The following is an 18,949-nucleotide window of genomic DNA, read 5'->3' on the forward strand; positions in this document are numbered from 1 at the left end:
ATACCCTCTAACGGAAAAATTGAATCAAAGCTCCCATTCGAAGAAATAAAAGTGGCCTTCTCTACCAAAGCCATCTTGTCAAATCACCGCTCATATAATAATAAAAGAAAGGATGTGCTATTCATACATCCTATTTTACTTCTCACACATTTTTTTAATTTTTGACCATCGGATCAAATGAATTTTAGAAACACACTACCCTGCCCAATATCAATTTAGACTTTTAGCGCAATATCTGAAGATTCAGTTAACTAAATCAATTTATATTACTAATTGCTTGCATGATAAATTCCAAGAAATTGCTATATGCATAAGTATGGCTTGCATGATAAATTCCAAGAAATTGCTATATGCACCAAAAGTCAACTTATGATGGGAAGAAAAATGTTGAATGACAAACTTGACGCATTCCCTCCCACAAATTAGTAAACCCTAAAGAAATTAACGGCAACTGTGAACTTCCGCATAAACGCCCTTAAAAAATGTCTAACATAATGCATGCACGATCCAACCCCTAACATCCGCAATACGAACCGTGTATATATAAAGAATGCGCAGCATGCCCCTTTTCCTGTGGAGGATAATTGTGAAGAAATGACTCATTTGCGCAAACTCTCGTAGCCGAAGGCTTATTCGGGGTTGCTGCATTTATTTGGTGTCTTTGCTTTCTACACGTCTAATAACAAGAATCGTAAAGCAAAACGAGCCACCGCGGCGTCTCATTCTGATCAACGAGCTTTCGGCCACCAGAACCGGCTCTGAGGGGATGCAAGTGGTGCTACCGCACAGGGTCCCCAAATCAGAAGGACCCCAAATTTTCAAATTTGCATGCATACATGTATATATAGTAGTATGTGCAAAATAATACAAACTTGAGTCTTAGCGAAAGTGGTATTACTGCTTTTTTACATTGGCCTAGGGGATGGGTTTGAACCTCATCTCCATTATTTTTTCAAATTATTTTTATTAAATGCATAAGTTTCCACAAAATAATATAAAAATTCCATATAATCACACAAAAATTCGAACCTTTACCCTCTAAATTCACTTTCGCACAGGACCCTGCCGGCCACGATGTTAAGTGGAGGAACTGTTTTGGGAGGAGATGGTTTTACTTTTGCAACTGCAGCTGCTGTAGCTACAACAACTAGTGACGTTGGTGGCATCAGCGGTGGTTGTGGTGGTGGTTAGCTGCAGTTGTGGACGATGAAACTCCACACCAGTACATAACTGGTGTAGCATTTCTTAGTACACAAAGCTAAAACAGGAAGTGACAGACGACGGATTAAACCACAAAAAGCACCCCATGCATATTTAAAAGCCCCCTCTGTGCATCAATCTAATTAGACGAGCAATGCACCTACTGAACACAACAAACAGTTTTGCGCGGTGAGGCCATTAGATCTAAATCTTTGGTGCATAAGAAAATCTCTCACGCTTGGGCTCATTTTTAGTATCCCTCCTCATTAGGCGTGCAATTTGGATAGGAACATATATGCGATTCCAACCGACTCCGAGCTGAAAATTTCCAAAATACTCCGTCTGATTTAAATTACAAATCCAAAAAAATCTGAAAAAATTGGATAGGAATTGGAATGTATTTAATATTCCGAGTTCGATCTGAAATTACACAGTTAATTATGTACTTACTGACTTTGGATTTGTAATACAAGGTACTCTAATATGTAACTTATTTTTCAATTACAACTCCCTTGAATATATTACATACAAAACAAATGAGAATTTGATAACTATTCCAGCACAAGTGTTTTTACCAATTAACTCTTCCAGCACGACTGCAAGTATTAATCTGTTTGCGTGGGAACCCAACAGTTGGTTCACTTCTTTCAGAGGTATATTGGCGAAAAACCATACCAGAGTATCCCTCACCAAACCAAGTTTCGGCAAATAAGCAACAGCTTCTACTTAAATCTCCGACGAACAATGGTTTCCGTTCCGAACAAGGCCTCGTAGTCTAATTACTTAAGTACATAACATCTGAAGGATCCCAAAACCTTGATGATTGAGAAGACGAATACATAGAAAATTTCAAAGAATTATCATCTATAAAAATGTAGCTGTCCCATTTCCATTGATATGATCGAGAGTAATCCTTTAATTGATTGTGAGTCCAAATGGGATTGATCTCCCGCAAGAAACAAATGAACCTTGTCCTTCACTGTAATCCAGCTGCAGCCTGGACTCTTCCTTATCCCCTTTGATTTTTTGGTCATCATCACTTGGTTTCCATCCTTCATTTTCCCTAAAGTAGAATATAAATTAGACAAGACCACATAAGGGGTCGCGTCATCAGGCTCCAATCTGATTAGCTTCCGAGTTGCAAGCTGTGCAAGATCAAGACATAAATGAGTCCTGCTAGCACTAAGAAGAGCTCCCCAAACCCCGGTATGGGGCTCAAATGGCATTGAATGAATCAAATCGACAGCTTCATGTAGCAAACCAGTTCGACCAAGGAGATCAACCATGCAAGCGTAGTGATCCGGTCCTGGTTCTATATTGTGTACCAATTTCATCGAATTAAAATACTGCCATCCTTCTTCTACTAGTCCCACGTGGACGCAGGCTGAAAGAACACCCAGAAAGGTGATTTGGTTTGGCTCGCAATCTTCATTCTGCATGCTCTGAAATAAGTTAAGAGCTTCTTTCCCAAACCCATTTTGCGCAAACCCTGTAATCAATGAGTTGAATGAAACAGTATTGGGCGAAGTGATACTTCTGAAGATCCTATCGGCATCAACAGTGTTCCCACACTTTGAATACATAGAGACCAGAGAATTTTGAACGGATAATTCAAACTCCATATCCATCTTAAATGAAAGAGCATGGATCTGCATCCCCTCGTTTATACTGGCCAAACTGGCAGAAGCACTGAGTGCACTGCTCAAAGTGAGGGGATTGATCCTGATTTCCTCTCGACGCATCTGAATAAACCAAATGAGAGCCTCTTCATATTGCCCATTATTTACAAAACCCGAAATTATGGCAGTCCAAGCAACATCATCCTTCTCAGGCATCATTTTGAACAACTCCATGGCTTTCTCAGTCATCCCTTTGCAAGAGAATCCCGATAACATGGTCGTCCATGAGAATATATCCTTTGCAGGCATCACCTCAAACAATCTAAAAGCTTCTTCAGTTTCAGCACATTGAACATAACCCGCAATTAAGGAATTCCAGGAAACTACATCTTTCTTGTTCATCATATTAAATACCTTAGAAGCTTCATCTATACATCCAAATCTACAATACATAATGATAACAGAATTTCCTAAAAAGACATCATAGTCAAACCCCTTACGAGAAACTAACCCGTGCATCTGAATCCCTTCTCGATATCTATCAAAGCTGCCACAAGCTTCGAACATTACAGCCATTGTAGTGCTATTGACCTTCACTAGCCCTTCCCTACTCATATCCAAGAACAATTCAAACCCGGCTTCGAAAATTCCCATCTTCATATACCCATCAATCAGTGCTGTCCAAGTAATCACATTCCTCTCCAGCATCTGATCAAACAAATTTCTAGCATCAACAATTCTTCCCATTTTGCAATACCCATCAACCATACAGCTCTGAGAAACCACATTGCTATTTACCATACCCTCAAAAACTCGAACTGCGTCTTCAGTTCTTCCAACCTTCAAATACCCATTTATCAAAACATTTGAACAAACCGGTTCCCGCCACCTAACTGGCATTTCACAGTAAAGCTTCTCAGCCTTGTCAAACATCCCCGCCTTTACAAAACCCGTGATCATGGCACTATAAGACACCTCATTGCGCTCCGGCATCCCAGAAAACAACTCAAAAGCTTTACCTACCATACACTTATTTCTAATATAAGCCGTGATCATCGCATTATACGATGCTATGTTTCGTTGGGGAATTTCATCGAACAGTTTACGTGCTTTGGAAGTTTGGCCATTTTCGGCATATTCTGTGAGCATGGCAGTCCAGGAAATAGTGTTTTTCTCGGGCATGCGGTTGAATACTGATTCGGCTTGTTTGATATCACCATTTCTTCCGTTTTGGGTGATCTGGGAATTGCAGTAAACAAGAAAGCTGCTGGCTTTTCTGCTTTTGGACACGCTTTGGGGTTTTGAACAAGCTTGAGTGGACAGATATGAGCAGTGGATCTTACAACGCGAAAAGCTACAATTGGAAAAGTGCTTATGGAAAATGCTGGTTTTGAGTATTGTTGGCATGCTTTGAGTTGACACACCAGATGATCTCAATTAGCAAACTTGTATTTTAAATCTAATGGGCAAAAATCCATGTTAATCAACTTGAACTAGTTGCCTGGCCTCAATAGCCCAACTCTTGTTTTGATGGGCATATTGGCATTGCCCTAGACCCAACGATCGGAATAGGCTTAAAAATCCTGGCCCGATTGAGATGAAAGTTGGGTTAGGATTGTGAATTTGTTCGGCCGGCTCTGGTATCATTTCAAATTATTAAAAAAATGGGTCAAAGATCAACTTTCAACAACATCAATATTGTCTCTAACTTGGTAGTTACCACCTGCACAGTTCAATTGGTGTGAGGTTTATCACAAAAGCCTTGCTATTAGTTGCAGTGGGGTTGAGATATTTAAACTCTTTTTTCTCAGGGATATGGTTGATGTGAGATATCTCAACATGCCCTATCACGTGAGAGACAATTAGTGGGTCACTTGTGGGAGATCCATACATCGAGAATCACGTGGAGCCAAGGGGACTCGCCCTGGGTCAAGGGACCCACCATCATCGCACGGGGCCAAGGGAACCCACCCATCGCGTGTAGTACAGGCTCGCTCCCTGGCTTTGATACCATGTCAAAATATCAGAGTGAAGGAACAAAGGCCCACTTTCAACAACGTCGATATTGTTTCCAATTTGTTAATTACCACTTGCAGAGTCCTACAAGTGTGAGGTTTTATCACAAAAGATTTCGATGTTAGTTGAAGTAGGATTAAGATATTTAAACTCTTCTTTTATCAGAAATATGGTCGATATAGGATATTTAACAATATTGAGCTTTGCTCATACTGGAAACAAACAAAATCTTTAGCATTAGCATGTTCGGCTCTTAAAGTTAATGAAATTTCAATAGAAGCGAAAAAAAATAAGACCTAATATCAATCTCCTTCTAAAATTAATGTCAAACTAAAGACGGTCAGTCTAACCTTAGAACAAATGTAAACATGATTCTTCAAAAGAAAAATCACGAGTATGACCTTTTGTTCAAGAATTTTATAATATAGTTCCATATGTCTCGTGAAAGAATACGGTTGCTCACAAGTTTGACGAATCAAACATACCAACTTAATTCTTAGCTAGCTGAATATAAACTTTTCTTGTTACTTTCACTGTCAAGCTCCAACTAACTGATTTATAGCCCTTACAAAAACGCAAACCTTTGCACTAGGAACCCCAAAATTTTATATATCGAAAATTTTACGATATGAAATTTCTTTTGTTCTTTCTAATATCGAAATCCAAATGCATCCCACCAGGCTATCCTTATCCTATCATGCATCTAACCCAATTTTCACTCTTTCATTCTCTCAATATAATTTTGGAACGCATGCATGCACATAAACAAAACAACATGTGTATGGGGTTTAGTAATTATATAACCAAGTGATGTTTTTTATGTAGCCAATTAATCAAATAGTTTAAAGTACTCCCATTGCACTGATTTAGCATAATATTTACTACCATCCATTCCCCTTAGTCTCCTAATTTGTTCTTTGCTTTTTAAGTTGTCGGCAGAAAGAAACAATGATATATCAAGGACGGTTGACAGCTTTGGAAACTTTTTAAATCCAAAGGTAGAACATTTTACCTTCATCAAGAATACGACACAGGTTGATTTATTTTTTCCGTTTTTTATTATCGTTGATCATTTAGTTGAAATGAATAATTAACATCACTCTTATGCAACTCAAATTTTTTAACGTACTAATTCGTGTAAAATTAGAATCAAACTCCAATTTCAGAACCACTTAAGAACGCATTAACCCTTCAACTGCAAACTAGAACTTTCTTTAACTCGAGCAAGTGGATGACAAATCAAGATTGCGATTAATCAAAATGATTATACTTTAATTAATTGGCGTGGTGCCTGCCTGCTGGAACGTGTTGATGTCTTGTCGGTAAGCATATCGCTTGGGTGGGTATTCATATTCACAGGCCACTAATAGAGGTTGAGGGAGATTTTGGGATCTGAATTCCACCAAAATTGATGTGGTGGCACCACATGCACCGTAGCCTGTTGGATGGTCGATCAAACATATTTCACTAATTGGTATCCATGCATTTTGTCAGCATCTTCCTCCAACCATATCTTTGACTGACAGCCCCCTCGAGTGTTTGATCAGATAATTGCATCTCTTATAATGTATCTTTTATCTTAGAGGAGCCAATGAAATTAATAACTATGAATTATACAAGTGGATAATATTGAAGTAAGAGAAAATTGAATACGAGACTTAAGATGTAAGACTAACTCTTTGTTACTTACTCTTTTTTTTTTATTTTTATTATTATTAAGAAGAAAGAAAGTTTGAAATTATTATAATAATAATTCAAGAGATGAGAAGTTTCGAATTCGGGACGCATGTGTGGAAACTCAACTCTTTATCTACTAAGATATTGAACCACTTGCAAACTCTGTTAATTACTTGGAGGATGATGCTAGAAAGACAATCGTTTTAGACCACATGATGTGACGGTTTATATTAGATTCCTTTTTTAGATCATCAAATATAAAATTCAATTATCAACTGCCACATCATGTGATTTACAAACTAGACTCTAAAAAGATAGTCTTCCTAATATTTTCTTTACTTGAATTACAAGATACTATAAGAAATTAGTGGATGTTCCATGTAATCAATACTCCAATGGCGCGTTTACTAATCTGTAATCAAATTGAGAGGAATTGGAGTGAAGGAGAATTGGATTGAGGAGGAATTGAAATGAGGTGGAATCAGAATCAGATTCCTATTAAAGTTGTTTACTAAAACTGTCTGGAATCGGAATGAAAACTAAGTTGATTACTATATTGCCCTTACATAAATAAATTATTTTGATACTAATTAATTAAATTAAATTTATATAATAAAATTCATCTATATAAGCATATATAAATAGGTTTTATTTATTTATTAAAGGATGGCAAGAATGATGTTGAGTCCATGTAAGTTGTTTACTAATTCACTTCAATCAGAATGAAAACTAAGTTGATGACTAAATTACCCTTACATAAATAAATTATTTTCATACTAATTAATTATATTAAATTCTTAATTAAATTTATAAAATAAAAAAAATATATAAATAGGTTTATTTATTTATTTATTAAAAATGACATAATGAGTGTCAAATGAAGGGCAATATTGGGATAATAAGAAACAAGTGAGGGCATAATAGGAATAAAAGACCCATTCCTGATTCCCTTACCCTCAGGGAATTCAAATACCTCACAAAACTAGGGAATCCTGTTCCTCCAATTTCAGGAATTGGATTCCTTGTTTCGTGTGAGCTCCACCACTTTTTTGATTCCTTAAGATTTAGTAAATACCGGAATACTCCGTAATCGGAATTCAGTTCCCTTATCTTATTCCGATTACCCTTACGTAAACGTGCCACAAGTGCAGACAGACAACTCTATCCAAGAAAAAGAAAGTCAAATACATGGACTAAATGAATAGTATTAGACCATGCTAGAAGAAACCTGTGGATATTCCACGTAATAGTGAGATACGAATTATAAAAAAAAAAAAAAAAAGAATAAAAAATTCTTTTTTTATAACAAAATTACCCCTGCATTCTTTTCGGCTAGTTTTTAACTTTTTTGTTTGGAGGGCATTTGTGTCCTATTATTTTTTGTGAAGCCTGTGACTCCAAATGGATTGCTGGCATTATATATTAGTATAAATTTGAGAAGTTTTTATGTGAAACACTTCTATCCATGACACTTTTTGTAAAAATAAAAACAAAACAAAATAAAAGATTTTATTGCAAACTTCTGCTTTTAAACTTTTTTGTAAGTGTTTCTTGAAAAAGCATTGTAAAAAAGAGTTTTATAACTTAATTATTACATTAACTCGGAAAAAAAAAATATAATATAACAAAAAAGTATTCGGTTTATCTAGAATTTTTATTTTTTTTTAAATATTCCAAACACACACCTAGGTCTTTGAATAAAATTAAAGGGATATATATCTAACCAATAAAAGAGCACAGGTGGCAGCTAGTGGGTGAAATTTATATGATAAGATGTCTTCGTGCGAATATGCCCATGTTATCATGACTTGCATGCCTAGACTTGCATGCCTACTTATACATATATATATATGTATATATAAAAGGCCTAACTTGTTTATAGTTTCATAACACTTGCAAATCATTTAGGTCTAATAACTTAGACACAAGTTGTAGACTTCTACCTTGCAATATTCCTCATTTCGTAGTTTCTTGCCAATTTGGTCTCTTTCCCAAATGGCTTCTTTGGCACCTGAAAACTTGGCATACACCAATATGGGTGTTAATCATAATTTCTCGGAATCATCAGTTGGAGTTGCATCATCAAACGTGAGCAATGCCTTACTCATGTCCTTGTTGGAAGAAACACAAGGTGGCGATCAAGATCACGACGAGGAACGGTTAAGCAGCCTGATCCGAGCTCTAGAGGTAGAGCTCGAGCCTACCACGAGTGAAGGTGATGGAATTTTCATGGATAATCTTCATGAATTTGGTAGCATTAACCAAGAGGATCATTTTCATCTGTTCGATGTTGGATCTGTGGACGGTAGGGATTTCCAGGAAACAAACGCACCTGGGTTCGGTTGGATGGATATGGAAATATGGTTTTCTTCTTCACAGGGTACTGATGAATTAGTTGATTGGTACATGGATGATTCTTGTTTTGGTGACATCGATCGCATGTCTAGTTCTGGAGGGTCTCAGTACAATGGCTGCATTACTACAACTAATACTCCTTCTGAGGAAGATGGACACCAAAATCTGTGGCAGGAAACGTATGTTAATACAAGGATGCATATGTACAATTGAAGCTTATTATTAATTAATTACATGTAACATCTAATTTATGAATATGTTTCGCGTCGCAATTTAAGTTGTTACAAGCTGATATTATCGAGAGATAACTAGTGGTAACATCAAGAATCGATATTGTTATTTGAAGGAAATCACAATCGGCCTTGCCAAATCACTGACAATAAATTAATAACAATGTTTTACTAATGTTACCAACAATAACTAAAATTATGAATAACTATCCCTGCCTATTTTTTTTTCTCATTTAATTAAAAGGGGATAATTGGTGGCGAACCACGTTTTATCCACCTCTTCTAGGCCCGAAGAAGGTTACTTGAGAATTTCACTATACATGTGGCCACGATTAAACAGATTCACAACTTACAAAATATCGAACCTAGAACCTCCTTTTTTTTTTTTTTTTTCTTCTTCTTCTTTAGGGAGCTGTTGTTCGCACTTTATTATTGACGTCTAGAAAGAAAACTGCAAGCCGTATCTTTAATTAATTATTTTGGTGTAGTTTGAAAAAATTGGCCGAGTTATACCGCGTGGTAGTTTGGTTACTCCTAAATTTTTTGTTTAATGAGCAATTGTATGTAATAACTGGTGTTGCAATATATTAATTTGGACGAAAGATTTGTAGACCCTTGGATTGGGAAAACCTAATTGAAGAAGAGACATTATAAACGCCTAAAGAGAATTAGATGTACGAAGTAGAAATTTCTCTGCGAGGGTTGAGCAAGTAGAAAATTCAACTATTTTACGGCTATAAATTTATACAAATAAAACAGATTCAAAGTTAAATTATTGTTGCAGATAGCGTTATACCACACTAGCAAAAAATAATTATACTTATAAACCCGGATGCGGGTTTGATTCTCACTGATTCCTTTCTCCCTAACAACTAACAAGTTAGCCTACTAATGCTATGTTTGAAAAAAAAAAAAAAAAGTGAATTGTTGTTAACAACAAATGATTCATTATAAAGAGACTACATTTTTCTAATTTTTATATAAACTTTTTGAACAGAACTCTAATGATTACTAACCTTCCTCTTTGCGGAAAAAGAAAAAAGAAAAAAAGAAGAGGAGAGAACTATATACTCATCATCATGTGAAACCTCATCTCAAAAGATTTTCTTTAATTTATACAATGTGATTAGAAAAGTTTTAATTGAAAAAAGAAAACCTCATAATTTGTAGTGTTTTTTGGTTATATTGAAGGTTTTCGAACTTTAAATCTAGCTTAATATCTTGTAGTTTCATTCATGCATTGGCACATTGATTGTACTCTTAATTATACGAAAGGCAGGGGCATATGTTGCTTACAACTGATTTCAAAAATATTTTTACTCACTACTCTAAAGAGTGATGTTCACCATTAATTACCGTTGAATATATTTGATTTAATCTATTTACTGCATAAATTTTAAAATTTAAAATAATTTAAGTGGTTAGCAAAATTGCACTCGCCAATTCCAACTAATCACACGTTACCATAGCAAAGATGATGATGTATAGAGTCGATAGGGGATCAGAAAGGTTGGTCCATAACTTTCTGCACAATAACTAACGGACATAATCACATGGTGTGTGGGATCCTTTTTCATTCACCATCCATTTAATTATTAACAAGTACTATACATAAGGGATCTAAATCTTTAAACACCACCAAACATGTTTCGGTAAGCAAGACTTGGAAGAAAAAAAAGAAAGTCTTGTGTATATGGAAACACTTATCACGTAATATATTATTTTATATATTATAATGTGGTATGCGATATAGTTGATATGATCTACTTATATTAATAAAACAATAAATACGCGTGTTATAACTTGAGTAGAATAGTAACATCACATGATCATGTTCTGGGTAATACCCAAAAATTCTTAAAAATGGATATCAACCCATTATTATTCGTGTGGGAGCCACTTGTTGATCACTTATGCATATGTTTGTTGAAAGAAAATCCTACAAGAAATGTGATAGAGGTAAGAGATGTTATGTAAATACGCGTGTTATAATTTGAGTAGAACAGTAACATCACATGATCATGTTCTGGGTAATACCCAAAAATTCTTAAAAATGGATATCAACCCATTATTATTCATGTGGGAGCCACTTGTTGATCACTTATTCATACGTTTGTTGAAAGAAAATCCTACACGACATGTGATAGAGGTAAGAGATGTTATGTGGTCAATATCAGATACAATTGGACACACCACTTAACCGATCCTTGATTAAACTTAATAACATCGATCAATTACATATGCACATAGTTGCCTAGTTGGTATCAATTATTTGCTTTTAAAATTGAAACGAGAGCCTCAAACTTCACATCACCAAAGCAAAAGAATCCACAGAAGTCAACATTGTTCTAATAATATTGTCCAAGAATGTATCTTTTCAAGTAAGCAACTGGGACAGGCCCAGCTGACCACCCGTAATTATTTACATTATATTGTTATTGTTTTGGTGATCCGTCAGCCAAATATATGTTCTGCCGTACTTGTTTGCCTCATATTCAATGCATGCATGATATCGTATTTTCGCTTGGTTTGCAAGCAAAGCTGGGGATATTAAAACTGACAATGAGATATTTGTTTAATGGTGAAACTGTGAAGTGGTCCATTGTTAACATGGATGTTTCATCATTACATAATCCTCTCTCTCTCTCTCTCTCTCTCTCTAATTAAAATTAAGTAGTCCACCTGTATACATGTTACGCAATATGCTGGTAGATTGTCAATATAACTGATATTTCAAACAAAATTGAGTTCATTTGATTAGTGGTTACATAACATGTCGGTTTTAATATACTATATACATACTACATAGTATTACTAAGTTGTCGTCAATTTGAACCACATATTCAAATACAAACTTATATAATTAATAATTTATATCGCTAGTCTGATAAACATTGATGTGTGTGCATATATATATATATATATATGTCAATGTTGATATCGACATTAACATATGGTTTGACAAGATGACATTTTTCTATTTGTTCATGCACACATGATTGGCCAGTCCATAATAAAAGGTCACCCTCGTGGTCATATGCCTATATAAATTCCTACCTCTCTTGAAGGGAATCATATACCAAATACTCAAATATTTATGGACCAATATCTCACTTCTTGAGCTTGGCTTTCCTTGAAACTCTTTATTTTCTTCAATTGTTTTCTCTCCTTCAAGAAAATAAAAACTTCTTCTGCAAAATGGATTCTTCCACCACACTGATCAGAAACTATGGAAGCATGAATGACAACGACGCTTATGCTTTCAAAGTTCACGAAGGCATGGAAACAAATGGTGCCATTCTCATGTCGTTGCTAGAAGAATTGCAGGAGGAAGATCGAGACGAGGAGAGATTAAACAGTGTGATCCAGTCCCTAGAGGCAGAAATAATCAAACCAACAATATTGGGCAGCGATGGTTCGAGTAATACAGACTCTGAATGCATCACTATCAAAGATTTGGAAGATAGTAACTTGTGGAACATTGTAGGAGGCTTGGACGGTCAGGATTGCGATCAGTTGGGATGGTTTGAAATGGATCAGGTGGCTTGCTCACCAAGTAATGACATGAATTGGTATGTGGATTCTTGTGAGTACGATCAGATGGATAATTGTCCGATTGATCATTGTGAATGGGTTGGTGATTATTCTCACGTTTATTGTAATGGTGTTGGCATAGAAGAGGAGCATGTGTACAGCTCTATATGGCAGGAAACAGCATATGATTCAATCATGTACGACTAGGCCAAAGAGATTTTTGCCCGTCTGTAAATTTTAATTTGAAAGCCTTGGAGATTTTTCGATTCAGATATATAATGTATGCATCTGCAGCCATAATTGAATTTCCTCGAGATCTAAGAAGCAAAGAGATTTATTCTAGCAAAAAACGCTTATGAACAAAAGTGCTTCTAAAGCAGCCCCAAACGGGTCATTAATAACAAAAGCTGAATGCAGGTAGATTTATGATATATCTTCTAACAACAAACAGGATGGTTTTACATGTTTGAAAACATAATTCTTCTGAACTCAGGCAACTGAACTTCAAAATTCAAATCTCTGGAAAACCAAAGGTTGCATCTTGAAAAATTCAACTTGACAAATCATCGAAGCCCTTTGGAACATCAGAATCCTCCTTGTACAACTCGTTCTCTAAATGTAGTGTGTATGGCATTTTCTATGTTCGCAGATTCATTTGACAACTCTGTTGGAGCACAAAAAATCCTTCGTGGGTAAAGTAAGATCAAAATGAAATTACAGGAGCGTGGATAAAAATAAGTCCTTTATTTTTAGAGAAAGAGATTAAATATATATGAGACAGTAGAGAGATAAAAAAGGGGTGGAGAGAGATGTGAAAGAACACGAATAAAAACTAAAAACTAAATACGTGCACGCGTCAACTAAAACAACGAAAAAAACTTACATGCAACTAAACAAAGCTAAATAAGCTTAAAGAGATTCCATCATTACATGGAACACAGACTGCAAAATAGGTTCAATCCACCATCAAACAACAAACATGATATGATACTTTTACGAGTTTGATAAAAATCCTTGTAATCCAAAAAATTGAACTTCAAAGATCAAACTATTGTACAACTACATCTTGATGAATTCAACTTGACAAGTCACCGAACCCCTTTGAAACATTAAGAATTCCTTGTATAGCTCTTTCTCTGTAATATGCACAAGACTTGTATATATCGTCATTTTCTTCAAAATCTTAGCGTTCTCTAACAAATACTTTGACACTTCCCTCTCAATCTCTCGTCCCTTGAATCCTCTTATGGTGATAGTCTTGAGGTGCGACCGCAGATAAACAAGCAAAAACTTTGGTGGATTCCACCGAAGCTTTGAATAATCTCGTTGACATATGGTTCTCTGACAATAATTTACAAAAATGAATGAGATTAAGAATCCTTAAGAGGGCATGTTGATACCATGCGGCACAATATGCATCCGCCAAATCTTACTTACATCTTCTACGATAAGATCCTCCAGATTGGGCGTCTTACGGAGTAACATTACTAGCATTTCCCAATAACAGCTATCATAAAGAACCACCTTCAGTTGGCTCAAATTAGGAAAAACAGGGAGATACCATTCCTACATGAAAGATACAAGTATTAAAGCAGTCAATCAGAAATTAAGGATTCTCTTATCCATAACAAGCAATTTGAAATCAATCGTATTGACGAAAGGAAGGAATTGTTCCATCACTATCTTTAAGCTTACAACAAAGGATAAAAAGGAAACACGTGTAAACAGGAGAATGAGGGTATGCAGAGGATGTTCTTGTACAGTTAACATTTTATACAAACAAAGGATGACCTAGCGTTCGTTACTCCTGGACCCCGACATTATCAATAAATTCAAGTTTGAATTGATGAGGAATGGTGCACTATATGCAGGACTTGCCCCTCGTACCTTCCTCCTCTACCGCTTTCTTCATCCAATACAATTATCTACCAATCAAGAAATGTAAAGGAACAAGAGTTAGGGTAAACTTACCTTCAAACGTTCAGCTGAAAGAGACAGATATTTCACATTTGATATTGCTTCCAGTAGTGCAACTATACGGCAGGGAACTTCTTTGAGAACAATATTAGCTTTTACTAGGGATTTTGAATGCTCCAGAGAATAATTTGACGAAAGATCGTGCTTGAAATCAATGTTTTCAAGCTTTGGGCCATTGATAAAAAGATTGTAATCATGATACTGACGATCAACGGACAGATTTATACTTAATGTCTTCAGTGTAGGCACAGAAATATGGATATCTGAAACTACGTCACATCTTAGAATTCCATCTATATTCAAGTTTTCCAGGATAGGGCAGCAAGAAATAAGCTTTTCAATTGAGTCGGTATCAGGATAATGAACTGTGACATAGAGGAACTTGAGGCTTGGGAAACACCCCGATGTAGGAGGAGCATAGGTAATGCAGTTTGAGCTCAACTTCAAAACCGTTAGTGTTCTGCACGTGAAAAGGCTCTGAGGTAACTCAAATTCCCGGTATTGATTATAATGAGATTGACAAAGCTCAAAATCAAGTTCAACGACATTACGCCTTACGGCAGTGCAAAGCCAACCATCAACATGAGACAAATCATCAGTATAGGTAACTGAAAGACGGAATTTTTTTATGTCTGATGAGTCGCGGAAGTAAAGTACACGATCAACAAATCTGGTAAAAAGGTTAGAGCCATATGGACCTGCCTGAAAAGAAGGAAAATCTTTTCTGTCGTTGAAGTAGAGATTGGGAACAGAAGTCCATAAGTTCTTCCACCTTCTAGACAAAATGGTGGTCCTCACAGCATATTTTGTAGGAAGGAACGAAAGTATGTGACATAGAAGTGCATCTGGTAGCGCATTGATCCTATCTTTAACTTTTGCTCGACGTTTCAACACCAAGCTCATTTTTACCTTAAATATTTCAACAAAACATGGTTAAATTGCAACAATAACACAAAATTAATCATTTTTGTTTTTACTTACAAGCGTAACCAGAGGAAAAGAGCAATACATATGTATACACAAACACACACACACACACACACACAAACACACACACACACACAAACACACACACACACACACACACACACACAAATACACACACATTACGCTCTGTTTGATCGCTTAGAAACTAAGGTAAGAAAAATGTATGAAATTTAACAGCATTAAGATATTTCAATTCAAGGATTTCCAATTGAATGCAAAAGCAATAAACTTTCAATCTATCAATAAACAACTAAAAATTCTAATTTCTAGTGAAACAGAGATAAATCATAAAGATTATATATTTATTTTCCAGGGGCACACGATACAAAAGGGTAAGACTTTAATTTTCTAATCTTTTCCTCTGTTTTGATTTTTCTCAGTTTTCTCGGTAACCAAACAGATTGTAAGGAAAGGAGCTGACAACAAATATTGAAGAAAAATACCTGAGGAAAAAGCTACGGAGAACGGAGGGAAATGAGAACCACAGGAGCGTCGGAAGCGGCGACGTTTTTATCACCTCCGCAGCTGTGAAGTGGGAACATTCCAGGCTTCGATCATTTCTGAGAACTTGACTCATATTTTTGTACAATTTATTTATTTTTTATTTTTTAAGTTTTTGCTTTGGTTGGGCCTTAGGATGACTTGGGTAAGCCCAACTAATTTGAATCCAATGGTAACTAAAAAAATATTACCAGAACATTGATAAATTAAGAAGATGAAGGAAAACTAGCATATTCCTGATCTACATTAAAAAATTTAAGGAAAAGTTTAAGAGTTGAACAAGCATGAGTAAGGCAGTTTTTAACCCAAACATCAAAAGTAAGTGAAATTGGTCGAAATGATCATTTTTAAATTCAAATTTCTGATATGTGATCCATTATCTTAGTAGATAAGGCGTTGTGTTTGAATTCGTCTCTCTCTGGCGACTTGCGAGTTGGAACCACCATCACCTTCAACTCCTCCCAAACCTTCCAATCGCAACCACCTCTTCATTGTCGTCAAGATTATCGAACACCACCATCGTCTATGGAGACGAGGGTCATCGAGTGTCTGAGTCGAAATTGGTGATGGTTGCTGTTGAGTGACTCGAGTCATGAGTGAATGGGACAAGAGTTTCTGAGTGAGAAAAAAAATTAAATCCAACGGTGTAGTGGAAGTGAGATTAATCATTAAATCCAATCCAATTATCCAATGCTAGATGCATGTTTCTCCTATTTTTGGACCCGCCTTGCCCCGTCAATTCTTGCACCCGTCCTGTCCCAACCCGTCATGCTTCTTCTTCAAAATATTTAGACCCGCCCTGTACCCGCCTAAAACTGCTTGAACCCACCGTCATGTTTCTTCTTCAAAATATTTAGAACCGCCCTGTACCCACCTCAAACTGCTTGAACCCACTCGACCTGCGGGTCTAGGACTCATTTGCCTACCCCTTAGATTTTGATGATGTAAAATGGTTGTTCTCTTTGACTTTTTGTTATTTTTTGGGATGCTTTTTGTTATTAGTTTGCCCAATTGATTAAAATAAATCCTTATTGTAACTTAAATTTTTAAGTACTACGGTGTAGTGATATTCATCTTCACTTGTAAGTGAGAAGTCTTAGGTTCGATTTGCACTAAAGGTGAAGTCGAACCACATTATTGTTAGCCTATTGTCAGGCAAAGCCCACCCTTTTCCCGATAGAGTAGATAATATCACTTGTTAAGAAAATACATTAAGATTTGAAAGAAAACGAGAAATAAAACATCAAACTATAATTAATAAATGAGGTGACTAAATGTATCAAGGGACGAAAATTAGATATTGATCTTACACAAGGTTATACTCCAAGGATTAAAATGAAGTTTTCTAATAAATACTAGCATATGGCCCACACTTTGTGTCTGAAAATAATTTTTATTTTTATTGTAAAATGGGAAGGAGAAAGGAGAAAAAAAGAATGTGGATTAGAGAGAGAATTTTTCTTTTTTGTATTTTATTTTTCAAAATTAGAGAATGTTAGGATCATTATCACATCCCGGCCCGGGGCGGATCACTTCCCGGGCCAGATCCACCACCGTAGCACGATATTGTCCGCTTTGGGCCCCGACCACACCCTCACGGTTTTGTTTCTGGGAACTCACACGAGAACTTCCCGATGGGTCACCCATCCTGGGAGTGCTCTCGCGCGCTACTCGCTTAACTTCGGAGTTCCTACGGAACCCGAAGCCAGTGAGCTCCCAAAAAGCCTCGTGCTAGGTAGGATGGGAATATACATTTAAGGATCAGTCCCCTGGGCGATGTGGGATGTCACAATCCACCCCCCTTAGAGGCCCGACGTCCTCGTCGGCACACACGCGACCAGGGTTAGGCTCTGATACCAATGTCACATCCCGGCCCGGGGCGGATCACTTCCCGGGCCCGATCCACCACCGTAGCACGATATTGTCCGCTTTGGGCCCCGACCACGCCCTCACGGGCGATGTAGGATACTACAATCCACCCCCCTTAGGGAGCCCAACGTCCTCGTCGGCACACCACAACCGTGAGTCTGGCTCTGATACCAAATTGTCACATCCCAGCCTTCCCTCGCAATGATATTGTGACATCCCACATCGCCCAGGGGAGTGATCCTTAAATGTATATTCCCATCTCTACCTAGCACGAGGCCTTTTGGGAGCTCACTGGCTTCGGGTTCCATGGGAACTCCAAAGTTAAGCGAGTAGCGCACGAGAGCACTCCCAGGATGGGTGACCCATCGGGAAGTTCTCGTGTGAGTTCCCAGAAACAAAACCGTGAGGGCGTGGTCGGGGCCCAAAGCGGACAATATCGTGCTACGGTGGTGGAGCGGGCCCGGGAAGTGGTTCCACCCGGGCCGGGATGTGACAAATTTGGTATCAGAGCCTAACCCTGGTCGCGAGTGTGCCGACGAGGACGTCGGGCCCCTAAAGGGGGTGGATTGTGACATCCCACATCGCCCAGGGGAGTGATCCTTAAATGTATATTCCCATCTCTACCTAGCACGAGGCCTTTTGCGAGCTCACTGGCTTCGGGTTCCATGGGAACTCCGAAGTTAAGCGAGTAGCGCACGAGAGCACTCCCAGGATGGGTGACCCATCGGGAAGTTCTCGTGTGAGTTCCCAGAAACAAAACCGTGAGGGCGTGGTCGGGGCCCAAAGCGGACAATATCGTGCTACGGTGGTGGAGCGGGCCCGGGAAGTGGTTCCACCCGGGTCGGGATGTGACAATCATCCTTGGGTGAGGGTTTGAAAAAAACTATAAAATTTAGTTTGTGTAAATTTATTTTACTGCCCTTGATTTTGTTTTGTGAGAGAAGACAAATTATCTTTTTACTATCTTTTGATTAACACAAAGAG

The 18,949-nt window shown here is 37.2% G+C and overlaps 2 protein-coding genes across 2 annotated transcripts; both read right to left on the minus strand.

Annotated features, from left to right (window-relative positions):
- Positions 1 to 1,626: 1,626 nt before the first annotated feature.
- On the minus strand, positions 1,627 to 4,359 carry LOC103960074 (pentatricopeptide repeat-containing protein At1g53600, mitochondrial). The gene has a single exon (XM_009372464.3). It carries the CDS (start codon positions 4,224 to 4,226, stop codon positions 2,061 to 2,063), a length of 2,166 nt encoding a protein of 721 aa, XP_009370739.2. The 5' UTR covers positions 4,227 to 4,359; the 3' UTR covers positions 1,627 to 2,060.
- Positions 4,360 to 13,443: 9,084 nt separating this feature from the next.
- Positions 13,444 to 16,187, minus strand: LOC103960072 (FBD-associated F-box protein At4g10400). Its single transcript, XM_009372460.3, has 4 exons — positions 16,039 to 16,187; positions 14,603 to 15,517; positions 14,069 to 14,197; positions 13,444 to 13,972 (listed from the first exon to the last, which is right to left on the minus strand). The coding sequence occupies exons 2-4, from the start codon at positions 15,509 to 15,511 to the stop codon at positions 13,691 to 13,693; spliced, it is 1,320 nt and encodes a 439-aa protein (XP_009370735.2). The 5' UTR covers positions 15,512 to 15,517; positions 16,039 to 16,187; the 3' UTR covers positions 13,444 to 13,690.
- Positions 16,188 to 18,949: the final 2,762 nt, after the last annotated feature.

This window comes from the organism of the source record quoted next, unplaced genomic scaffold (genome assembly GCF_019419815.1).
Source record: "Pyrus x bretschneideri cultivar Hongxiangsu unplaced genomic scaffold, Pyrus_bretschneideri_v1 Contig23, whole genome shotgun sequence".
Classification (NCBI taxonomy): Eukaryota; Viridiplantae; Streptophyta; class Magnoliopsida; order Rosales; family Rosaceae; genus Pyrus; species Pyrus x bretschneideri.